This window comes from Rhinolophus hipposideros (genome assembly GCF_964194185.1).
Source record: "Rhinolophus hipposideros genome assembly, chromosome: 16".
NCBI lineage: Eukaryota > Metazoa > Chordata > Mammalia > Chiroptera > Rhinolophidae > Rhinolophus > Rhinolophus hipposideros.
The window spans coordinates 15,444,211-15,456,959 of record NC_138062.1 but is presented as its reverse complement, the minus strand read 5'-3'; the positions used below and the strand labels follow the sequence as shown (position 1 = coordinate 15,456,959).

Here is a 12,749-nt window from a genome sequence, read left to right as displayed (position 1 = left end):
GTGGCAACCTGTGTCAAGATCTTCTCAGGTGGGTCACAGGAGGCCAGAGCATGAGCAGACACCTGTGATGCCTCTTAAAGCCTCAACTTGGAACTGACACAATGTCACTTTCACCCACATTTCATTGGTCAAAGCAAAGTCACATGGCGAAGCCACACATCAGTGGGGCAGTGAAATATACAGCAGGCACTTTCACAGCAGATGCTGAAAAATAACCTGACAAGAGTATAGCTGTAAAATTCAAATACAGGGAAAGAGTAAAGAAATGACAGCAATAATCCAATCAATTCCAAACATGATATTTCAGAAAAAAAACTGAACTACAGATTAATAACATTAAAGAATCAAATTAAGCAGATCTCCAAATTAGTACAAATTATAAAGCTGACTCAGCTTGAGCTCTGATTGGGAAAAGTAAATGCATATTGGCATCCAGCCCTCTTCAGAGCCTGGCATCTGCCTGGAATGCACACTTGATACATGAGTGAGCCCAATGGAATCCATATTAGGAAAAAATCCTATTTCCTTTTAGAAGTACAGTAGAGTACATAAAACATTTTTTTCTGATTACAAAATTTTATATTGTAGAAAATCTGGAAAATAGATAAGGGGAAAAAAAATCAAGACTTTTTTGAGTGTTTTTAGTGGTACCACATAGGAAAGCTGTTTGAGTTGGTCTGATTCCTTGAAAACAATATATGCATGTATTTCTAATCCCAGTTAAGCTATAAAGAGAGAAACAAGAAAAGATAATAAATGTAGGCATTAATGGGCCTAAATAATCTTTAGCTATTTGTGATCTGAAGGAGACTCTCCAAAGGGAGGTTTTGTCCAAAAATAGAACCTGTGGAACTTTACATTTAGGTCCAACTTGGGTTGTCTTAAATATCTCTTTTTTTTTTTTAAGTTAAAAATTGAGGCCCTCTAAATGCAATGTGGGGTTCTGGGTTGGGTCTTGGAAGAGAAAGAAAAACATTGTGGAAAAACTGGTGAAATCTGAAGAAAGCCTGGAGTTTAGTTAATAGTAATATAGCTATGCTGGTCTCTTAATTTTGACAAACATGCCATGTAACATAAGAAATTAACATTAGGAGAAACCATGAGGGGTGTTTGAACTTTCTACACTATCTTTGCAACTTTTCTGTAAATTTAAAATCATTCCCAAATCAAAAGGCTGTTTGTTGTTGTTTTTTAAGTGCAACAGCAATCGTTGAACTTCACACTCTAATATCTGTGCTGTTCACGTATGTTCCGAAAGGAGACATGTTATAATGTTCAGAAGTGAGGAGACTCAGGCCAGGGGAGGATCCCAATGGGTGATGCAAATTTTAAAACTTCAGAAGTGGCAGCATTTTTAGTGGCAGGATCCTTGAACTTCAGAGTCACTTAATTTGTGAAGAGAGTAAAGGGGGTCAAATATATGGTGACAGAAGGAGACTAGACTTTGGGTGGTAAACACACAATAGAGTAGACAGATACTGTATTATAAAATTGTACAGCTGAAACTTATATAACATTATTAACCAATGTTACCCCAATAAATTTCATTAAAATTTAGAAAGGAATAAATAATGACAATGGGGGGAAAAGAATCACTTAATTTGAGTCTCAGCTCCAACATTTACTGTATTACATTTTTGGGCAAGTTACTTTTATTTATCCTTTTGGAACTGTTTCTTCACTGTAAAATACAGACCTTGGCACCTACCATAAAATACCATAATGAAAGTTGTTGTTACTACATTCTTCTTGGTATTAGTAAAAAAACAAATTTTGGAAAGTCAGAGTAATCATTCTTAGGGGAATGATGGTTTTGCTTAGAACCCCTGGTTGCAAATAACGAACATCCTCTTCAAACTACCTTAAGGCAAACAAAAACAGGGCAGGGGAGCGGGGTGGAGAGTTCACTGTCAAGATTCTGGCGGTCTCAGCTATTTTAAGGACTGATGAACAATTTGGGTTTCAGAAGGATCAGAAGCCATGGCTGTTTGGGATGACTCAAAAGAAGCCATGCACAAATCTTTAGCATGCTGCCACTTTTGCTTCTCTCTCCAATTCTCTCTTCCAGTTACATTTATTGACCTACTGATCAGCCAATAGGTCAGGTCTTACAGGGTCATGTGGCCATCTGGCCCAATGGTCCGGGATGGAGGAGGAAAATGGAATGCAAATACCTCTCCTGAAATATTCCTGACCTCTCCCCCCCACACCCTTTCTCTCTCCTTAGATTTTTGTAACCACAGATTGCTTCCAGGTCTTCACTTTCTTCTTGCTCATTTCTTTACCATGCCTCTGGCTGGAATTGCTTCTCTCCTTATCTCCACATAGGAAGGAAGTCCTATTCCTGGCTCATTCCTATTCCAGCTTTAAGGCTTGGCTCACCTCTTAGAATCAGTGTTGGTCAAGTGAATAAATGAATTCTAGCCAAAGATCCTAGTATAAACTATAGAGAAAAGGAGGAAAAGTAAAGAATGCCTTCTGTTTGCCTGGAGCATCAGGAGTAGAGGAAGGGGCAACAAGCCTTGGGAAAGGTGGCATCAATTCGCTGAAAGCAGGAAAAGATGTTTGTTACTCCTATATGTATCTGCACAGCCCCCCGCACAGAACTTGCATGTGCTTGGCATTTAGCACATTTGTGATGAGTGTTAGTCTAAGGAAAGGAGATGGAAGTTCATAGGAGAATTTCTGCACAATAAAACGTGAATTCCATAGAAAAAGTTTGTTTAAAAAGTGTGGTTTGTTTGATATATCTCCTTGGGCAAGGGAAACAAAGGGAAAAAAAATAAATGGGAGTACATCAAACTAAAAAGTTGTTGCACAGCAAAGGAAACCGTCAACAAAACGAAAAGGTATCCTACTTAATGGGAGAATATATTCAACAATGATACATCTGATAAGGGGTTAATATCCAAAATTTATAAAGAACTCATACAACTCAATGCCAAAAAGACAAACAATCCAATTAAAAAGTGGGCAGAGGCCCTGAATAGACATTTCTCCAAAGAGGACATACAGATGGCCAACAGATATATGAAAAGATGCTTCACATCACTAACCATCAGAGAAATGCAAATCGAAACCACAATGAGATATCACCTCACACCTGTCAGAACGGCCATCATCAAAATATTAACAAAAATCAAGTATTTGTGAGGATGTGAAGAAAAGGGTACCCCTCGTGCATGTTAGTGAGATTGCAAATTGGTGCAGCCACTGAGGAAAACAGTATGGAGGTTCCTCAAAAAATTAAAAATAGAACTACCATATGACCCAGCAATTCCACTCCTGGGTATTTATCTAAAGAAATCAAAAGCACTAATTTGAAAAGATATATAACCCCCCATGCTCACTGCAGTGTGATTTACAATAGCTAAGATACAAAAGCAACCTAAATGCCCGTCGATACACAATTGGATAAAGAAGATTTGGTACACATGGAATATTACTTGGCCATAAAAAAGAATGAAATCTTCCAACTCTTGATATATGGATGGACCTAGAAGGTATTATGCTAAGTGAAATAAGTCAGACAGAGAGAGACTAATACTGCATGATCTCACTTATATGTGGACTCTAAAGAACAACATAAACTAAGAAACAAAACAGAAACAGACTCGTAGCGACCGACAACAAACTGATGGTTACCAGATGGGAGGGGGTTGGGGGACAGGGTGAAAAAGGTGAGGGGATTAGGAAGTACAAATTGGTAGATACAGAATAGTCACAGGGATGTAAAGTACAGCATAGAGAATATAGTAATATTGTAATAACTATGCACAGTGCTGGGGGGGTACAGACTAATCGGGGGGATCACTTCTTACATTATATAAATGTCTAACCACTATACTGTATACCTGAAACTAATATAAAATAATATTGAATGTCAACGGTAATTGAAAAATAAATTTTAAAAAATAATAAAAATAATTTAAAAAGCCGATTCCGAGGGGGGAAAAAAGTGTTTTTCTGTGGTTTGTTTTCCTTCCTTCTTTTGAACTAACTTCCTTTCATGGAATGCATGATGGTCCATTGCCAGTATGGTCTCAGATGCATGCCTCAGCCTTTCCCTGCCCTGCTTCTATGCAGGAGGGTCTGCCCCTTACAGGCTGCCTTTCCCAGGCTCCTGTGCCTCTGGCTTCTGTCGGGGTTTGGCCAATTGGAGGCACTGGCCAGGGACATGAGAGAGAAGGGAGCAGGGAGAAGCCCTCTTTGTATCCAGCAATATCTCAAGAAGTGGCCTCTCTCCTGACTTCCTCTTATACCAAGAATGTCTCCATAGTTCCAGCTTCGCCAGGCTACCCCAGACCTAGAACTCTAGGAAGCCCCGCTCTGCCTGTGTCCTTCTGGCTTGGGGTTGTGGCTTCCTGCTTTTGCCAGTTTCTGGGCTCTTCAATGCCCCATCTGGCTTCTCAGCTCTCCCATCCTCTGTGTAACCAATTTCCTGAATTCAGCTCTCTCTAAAATACTCTAATGGTCTGTTTCCTAGTTAGACACTGACTGACTGGGTTGTTTTCTAACTCTTAGTTTGAGACATTAATTTGGGTTTTGATTGTAATATAAAAAAAGGAATAGGTCCTGGTAACCCCTGAGAACCTCTAAGGAATTGCTTAATTGGAGCATTGTGTGTCTTCCTTCACTGTGCTCTGGGGTGATTCTCTGAGGCTAATCCTTTGCAGAGAACCAATGTTAATTCTAGGCCAGAGGTTAATTCTAGGACCATAGTTTCTGGAATAAATTACTAATTGGCTTTTGAACCACTTTAATAGAAATAGGATGACTTTGTAAATGCTTCATCAAAAGTAGTTCTGTTCTTAATTCTGGTGAAGCCAAATGTTTATTTTCAGTGAAAGAGACAAGTGCCAGGGCTGGATGGTTGGATTCTATAGACTGTGTCTAGTATGAAGAAAACCACAAGAAAATTTTAAGACCATTATCCAATATGATCTGACCAGAGAGATCTCAAAGTTTCATGACAAAGCATTTTCTTGATTAAAAATTATAATTATGCAAGCATCTTTTAAACCATTTGAGTCAAGAAAATTCAAAAGCAAAAATAGGATTTTAAGGGCTACTTCTAATGGCTATTCATTCAGACCTGAAACTAAAACTCAAGAGCAAATCTAAACACCGTGTCCATTTATTTTGAAGAAGTTGATTCTAGTTGGTATAACCTGAATCAACATTTTTCGTTATTTAACTTTTCCTGGTCCCATGGACACAGAGAAGTTTTAAATGCTTCCCCCTAACTCTGTATCCAGACTGAGACTTTTGTTTGCTTTTTAGGTTCGGTGTACCACTTCGATAAGTCAACTTCATCTTGCATTTCTACCAGTGCTCTTCTTCCAGATCCGTATGAATCAGACAGGTAATTTTTTCCTTGTGGTTTTAATGGCACTGTTTGCATGAGGTTAAATAACCCTGGTGGTGGGAACGCATGGTCCTCTGTGGCCCTCTGCTCAGGCCACATTCTTGACCAGAAAACAATGTTCATATGTTCTGAAGAAGAATGTTTTTATTCTCACATAGAATCTGTGCCTGTAAGAGAGTGTCTCCACTGAGAAAGCACAGAACAGCTCGTGTATCCATTCTAGAATGAAATCTCTACATTCGGGCCAGGCGGCCAGCTATGCCCTGCCCAGAGCCCTTTCTCGGGGCTCTGGTGCCACATGCTGGCCTCTGGGGGAGCATTTCACACTCTTTAAGGCTCTAACCTGGGCAGGGACCAGAATGCCTTCTTTTCTACTCAGCCCAGCTGAGGGAGGCTGGAACGCAAGGCAACTGACTCACTAAGGGAGAACAAGAGTGAAACGAAGAAAATATAAGAAGCATAAAAACATTTCAGCTTATGAATTACAAGTGTCTGATGCTATAAGCTCACTCCCCAAGTGTCAAGTCCTGTTCCATTTCCTGTCTTATCTAAACTCAGCTCCTGATTCTTGCTATAGCTTCTCTGGTGCCTTTCTGGGGTTCTTATTCCCTAGCAACTGGCCTATTGATGAGTTAAGAGACCGTCTCTTGGCCTCACTCTTTGTAAGCCTGGCTTACAAAGCCTGGTTTCCATTCACTTTCTGCTCCCATCTGAGAAATAGGCCTCTTCTTGGTTCAACGGACACGGTTGACCCCACAATATCATAATGATTGAATGGCCTCTTTCTTGACGTGAGGCTCTGGCCCATTTACAAAGGGAAGGGTTTGGTCTCTTGTTAGCCTTGAAACACAACAGTATCATCACCATATGTGTGTCTTTCTGGTTACTATCATTGTGATGATGTTGGATACCAATATCCTCAAAACTTACCAGTGGTTTATGAATGCAAACCTTTTATGTTACACTCATGGTTCTGTGGGTTGGCGGAGGTTCAGTCACTTTTGACTGGGCTCATCTCAGAGCAGCTGGACTAGGCTGGACTCCAGGTTTCAAGTTGGGTTCAGGTCTGTTTCACGTGTCTTCATTCCAAAATTCAGGCTAAAGGAGCAAGAGCCACCTGGGCCATTTTCTTCTTGAGGCGATGAATAGAAACTCTGGAGGTGGCTGGCAGAAGCTTGCCATGCTTCATAACACCTGAGACCTGGCATGCAGTCACTGTGCCCACATTCTAATAGCAAAGCAAATCATATGCCCAAGCTCAAAGTCAGTCAGGCAGGGACGTATCCTCTGCTGGTTCTGAAGAAACACTGCAAGGTCACATGGCAAAGTGGCAGGATGTATAGTTCTCTCATAGGAGGGAGTAAACAGTTGGAGGTAGTAATTCAGTCTTCCACTCCATAAAATAAGCATGAGATCCGTGTAACAGAAATTACAGATGACCAGTTTCACTAGGGCCATCACATCCCAGTGTCCGAAGGAACTGAAATAGTTGATGGAGCGTGTGCTCTCTGTTAAATCCAGTTCAATAATCACGAGTGCTGTTTTCTTGTAAAACAAGGGGTAGGCGAACTTTTTCTGTACCGGGCCACATAGTAAAGATTTTAGGCTTTGTGGGTCTCTATTGCAACTACTCAGCTGTGCCTTTGTAATACTAAAGCAGTCATAGACAATACTAAACAAATAGGTTGGGCTGTGTTCCAATAAAACTTTATTTACAAAAATGGGGGGCAGCCAGATTTGGCCCCTGGGCCAGAGTCAGCTGACCTGTTATAAACTCCTTTGTTGGGAAGTGCTTTTTGGATGGATTTTATTAACTATTTGTCACGCTTTCACATAAAAGATTCATCTTGGGACTTAATTAAAACAATTTTTCCCTCCTATTTGGCACTGACAAACCTGGGTATCACTTTAACTAGCTTTGGAAAATGTTTTATTTGTCTAGGAAGACAGTGAAAATTGACACACTAACTAAAAACATAAAATTTTTAAAACCTTGTATCAAGCACTGAGTTGCTTTATGAATGTCCCATAATAACCCTTTTATTAGAGAACAAATTTTGAACATCACTCTCAAAAGAGATATAAGTACCAGTTCTTCAATTTCCAGTGCCAAAATATTTTAATTTTCCTTCCTCCCTTCCCTCCTTCCTTCCCTCCTTCCTTCCCTCCTTCCTTCCTTCCTTCCTTCCTTCCTTCTTCCCTGCCTCCCTCCCTTTTTTCTCATTGGATTATTATTGAACTGACAGTTTGGATTCAGCAGCCATAATGATACTTTGGTGGTTGGTGTAAGGAGTGACATATCAAACTTAAAGAATCATTATTTGACTCTTTTTGCTATTTAGGGTTTATGTTGCTGAATCTCTCATTTCCAGTGCTGGAGAAGGACTATTTTCAAAGGTAGCAGTGGGACCTAATACTGTTATGTCTTTTTATAATGGAGTCCGAATTACACACCAAGAGGTGAGTGGAGTAGAAGTGGAAAATCCACTCGATTTGTTAAAGGGCTTTGCTTCAAACACCCTTAATTTTCTCATTAGTCCCTTTATTTTAGTATTTATTAGAAATGTAAAGGAACAAACAGATAGGCTTTTTTGTAAAATTGATTGGGTATTGTCTTATAGCAGTCTTCAGCCTGCTAAAGCAAAAATACCATAGACTGGTTAGCTCATGAACAGCAAAAATTTATTTCTCAGAGTTCTGGAGGCTCAGAAGTTCAAGGTCAAGGTGTCAGCAGATTTGGTGTCTTTTGCCAAAAGTCCACTTTGCTTCCTGGTTTATGGATGGCCCTCTTTTCTCTGTAACCTCACGTGGCGGGAGGGTTGAGGGAGCTCTCTGGGATCCCTTATATAAGGCCATTATTCCATTCATGAGGGCCCCTATGACCTAATCACCTCTCAAAGCCCCGCACGTTGGGGTTAGGTTTCAACATGTGAATTTGGGGGGGAAACAAACATTCAGCTTATAGTAAATGTTTTCCTCTGTGAGTCTTAAAATGATTTTTTTTTTTGGAGTTCCACAACTATTTTATTGAAAGTGGGGTGGCGCTTTCAATAATACAGTGATTGCTTTGTCCTGGACAATACCCAGTGTCTGAAAAACTGAGATCCAGTTGGACTTTGTCAACAACTAATTTCTGACCTTGGGCAGGGAGCTTTATAAGAAGACCCCCTGTTTGTGCAAAAGCTATACAATCCCCTTCCTGGCTTCTATTGCCAAAAAATAATTTAAAATAAAAAGTTAAAGAGTCGAATCACTTCTTGCCTTTAGGACACAATCTTTGTTGTATGTCCCAGATTTCATATTTTGTTTCTGTTGTTATTTCTTCACTTCACAATTAACTTCCTTAAGTATCTGCTTAAGAGCAGAAAGTCCAACGATTCTAGCATAGGTTGTACTCTCCATCCTGCTCTGATTTGTATTGAGTGTATGGGATTTAAATTTATCACTCATCCCCCACATTCATGCCCTCACTTTTCACTTACTGCTATGGAGTGAGAAGGGGGGAAATGCCATGAAATAATGAAGTTCTTGCACATTCAAAGCAGTCACAAAGTAAAAGATGGCAATGCACTCCACCTGAGCTGTGGTCTGGCACACAATGACCCCCTGTGACGACCAGACCTCTGGATTAGCAATCCTGAGAGGCCCAGAAATTCAGCATATGAAAGGTGGCTCAGGATACTGATATACAATTTACTTATTCAAATCTTTTACAGATAAAGAAACTGAAGCCCAGAGAGGTTAAGCAATTTGCCCAAGGTCACAAATACAGCCACCCGCTAAGTTCGAGCAGGGTTTCTCATCGCAGAATCTGGCTCTGGGTAAATGAATGAGGCAACCTTCTTGCCCTCCTGAAATTTAGATTCTGTTGGGGGGATAAGAGTACACGACTAATGGCAACATAATAATAAATAATAGCTTAATTATTTCATGGCATACCATATGCCACATATCAATATCACAAGACAGGTCTGGAATATTAAGATCCATAAAGATTTTTTCCCCCTCCCATCACTGCTCTATCCCTACACCTACAACAGTGCCTGGCACACAGCAGGCACTCAGTAAGTATCTTTTGAATGAATATCGGATACACATAACAGCTTACATGTAATTTAGAGGCAGGAGAGTTGGTATACCTCTGAAAGTCAACAGTTTTGTTTGTGCGCAAATGTGATCGTCTTTGTTTCAAGTGGCTGCTCTACTGGCCTCAGCAGATCCTGGGGTGTGGTTTGGAGGCCAGAAGCCTGTTGGTTGCACTGCAGATAGTGAGTGAGTCATGTTGCAGATGAGAAAGCAGGCCGGTAACTGTGACTGAGCTGGTCACAGTGATTGCCCGCCCACCTGTAACAAAGATGTGGGACTTTCCTAGAGTGCAGTTTGCCATTCTTTATATTTCTGGTTCTTTCGTTTTTCTTTTGCTTTCTTTTCCTCACTGTAGGGGTTCAAGGGATTTGGGGACTGATCCAAGAAAAAGCCATGACCCCAAGGGGCAGTAGCACACAGCAAGCTTGGGTGGGGTTCAGACAGGGTGCATGAGTGGGGATGTCCTCCCAGCATGAGAGGAGGAGGGCTGGGAACTCCTGAGAAAGAGAGATCGTACATGTCCAGGTGGCACGGAGCATGATGAGGAGTCTGTGGACCCGAGAGCTCCAAGGAAAGCAACTATCTGGGGTCTTCATGGTCTGGGTTTATCTTATCTGTTGCTCGAAGCTGGGGAGTGAGGGGTCCCCTTCAAAGCAGACTCTAAATGGCTGAAACTGCTTTGTTTGGGCTTTTTAAATTGGATGTGTAAAAATTTAAGTGTGGTGCTGGCAGACTTTTGAGGTGACAGTTTTCAGCCTGCAGCAAATAAACCAACAACCGAGGGATACCTGGTTATATTTTTGGGTATCTTTGTAAGGGACTTTTAATCCTTTTTTTTCATATAAGATAAGGCAACAATCAATAAATAGGAAGTTGAGCTCCCCAGGGATGGCCACATATGTCTTTTGCACCAACAGTGGAGGGGTGCCTTAGGCTCTTTGCAAGTTCGTGGCACTCAAACCATGAAGTTCAAAGACAAATGAGTTACATCTATCGATGTCCTTTAAGCTTTGGGGAGAAAGGTCCCCTCTCATGCTCACCTTTTTTGTTTTTTGCAGGTTGACAGCAGAGACTGGGCCCTTAATGGGAACACCCTCTCCCTTGATGAAGAAACGGTCATTGATGTGCCTGAGCCCTACAACCACGTGTCCAAGTACTGTGCCTCCTTGGGACACAAGGCAAATCACTCCTTCACTCCAAACTGTACCTACGACATGTAAGTGTGACACTTAGTTGCTGGGCAGATCTGTGCCTCAGGGCCCTGAGGTGGAGGGGAGCTGGCGAAAGGTGTTATCCTGCCCCAGATTAGGCCGCTCCCTCAGAATCTCCAAGGGTCCCCCGCCAGGGGTCTCACGGTTATGACTTGAAACTCAGAATCTAAACAGCCCCACTCTTTGGCCTTGGCAGGCTAAGAAATGGAAAAGTGCTTTAAAGAGTAGAAATGCTATGGAAATACCATACTTAGTGGTTACTGTTTATTACGGCTCATTTTTGTCCTTCAGTTGTCTCATTCTGGAAAATTAAGGATAGTGGTATTTAAAATAGTAAAAATTGAAATTACTGTGCATAGTGGACATGAGGGAACGCTTTTATGATGTGAAAGGAAGGAGGAAAATAAAATCCTAAGCATATGGCCTGCAGTCTCAGTGTTGGAAGAGACCTATAAAATCAGAGTGCCTATTATTTGACAATAAAGACGAATGAAGTACTGACACATGCTACAGCATGGATGAGCCTTGAAAACGTGCCAAGTGCAAGAAGCCAACCACAAAAAACCATTTATATGAATTGTCCACTATAGCCAAATTCATAGAACAGAATGTAGATCACTGATTGCCTAGAGCTGGGGGGAGTGGGGAGAAGTGGGGGTTTCTCAAGAGTATGGGGTTTCTTTTGAGGGTGATGAAAGTTTTTAAAATTATAGTGGTGATGGTTGCACCACTGAAAAATTACTGAATCGTTCACTTTAAATGGATGAATTTTATGATATGTGAATTACATCTCAACAAAGCTGCTATTTTAAAAAATCAAATAATCCTACCTCCTTCTCGTGGTTTGAGCCTCCCCTTCCAAATGTTTATTGAACCTCTTCTTGGAAACTGCCATTGATGAGGAGCTTACTCTTATCCCTAAAGGCAGCTGTCTGGACAAACTGATATAGATATTATGAAATTAGCTTTTGGGCTCTGATGATGAGAAAGGTCTTTTCACTGAGCCTAAAAGGTTTTCCTGTCACACCCAGCCCTTGGCCCTAATTGTCTCCCTTTCTCATGCATTATGTCAATCTCTCTTCCACCCAGTAGCCCTCCAAATATTTCAGTTTTCATGTGCCCCCTGAATGTTCTCTTCCCAAAGTCAGCACCTCTGACTAAAGGATGCACTGGGATTTGTTGTCCTATGATCACTGCTGTCCTTCGCTCAACCTGAGAATGCCGGTTCTTCCCGGGAGCCACGGAGCTGGGTGCAACCTTTCCTGCTCAGCTGTAGCTTTCGGTCCCCCAGTCCTCTAGCTGTTAACGTAAGCAGGATCAGATCACGTGCATTTAATCTGTAGGAAAATTGCCAGGATGTGACTGTCCCTTCTTGCATCCCTGAGATGGCTTAAAAATTGCTCTGGCAGTGACTTCTCTCCTTGGCAGTCAGCAACAAGTACTGAAGCTACAACTTCTGTTTAAAGGGCGGGTAGAAATGGCAAAGGACGTGTGTCATGTGAAATGAAACTGACACTGTTATTAACGCCAAGGCTTTCATGGCCAATGTGAATTAGGCCAACACATGGCTTCAAGATGCATGCAGCTGAACAACAGCCCTTTAAAGCAGGGGTAACTGATGATACATGCTACGTACTTAGACTGCTGTTTCAAAGCAAATCAGTTCTGTAATGTCACTGTAAGGACATGATTTTTCTCCCCAAAAAGAAGAGAGCACAGGACATAAGTGAAGGAACCATTTGTATAAAATCAAGCCCCTGTACTCTTCAGGGTTATTTTTTAAAAGTCCAACATGACCAATTAGTTATTTGGGGCAATGGGAAGACCACCTGAAGGATAATCAAATATAACATTCAAGTATCAATTCAGGGCACTTACTTGTTTCTAAAAGCATTGGTATTGTTACGCACACTCAACATAAACAAAACAACGCCTTTGTTTTCACTGTAGTCTGGTACCTAATGCCAAATGGACACACAGTCGAGAACGACTTCCCTAGTTATAAATACAGGCAGCATGTCTACAAGCTAACATTTTCTGCGCACTAACTCTGGGCCAATATGGTCCTTCTCATGCATTCTCAT

At 41.2% G+C, this 12,749-nt stretch overlaps 1 protein-coding gene across 2 annotated transcripts in view; it reads left to right on the top strand.

Moving 5' to 3' along the window:
• The window catches only part of SETD7 (SET domain containing 7, histone lysine methyltransferase), a 43,051-nt gene that overhangs the window by 22,479 nt on the left and 7,823 nt on the right, over positions 1 to 12,749 (top strand). For both annotated transcript variants that reach the window (XM_081077659.1, XM_081077658.1), the window contains exons 6-8: positions 5,284 to 5,365; positions 7,711 to 7,828; positions 10,513 to 10,670. In XM_081077659.1, coding sequence (XP_080933785.1) covers positions 5,284 to 5,365; positions 7,711 to 7,828; positions 10,513 to 10,670 — 358 coding nt within the window. The remainder of the gene's footprint in view (positions 1 to 5,283; positions 5,366 to 7,710; positions 7,829 to 10,512; positions 10,671 to 12,749) is intronic.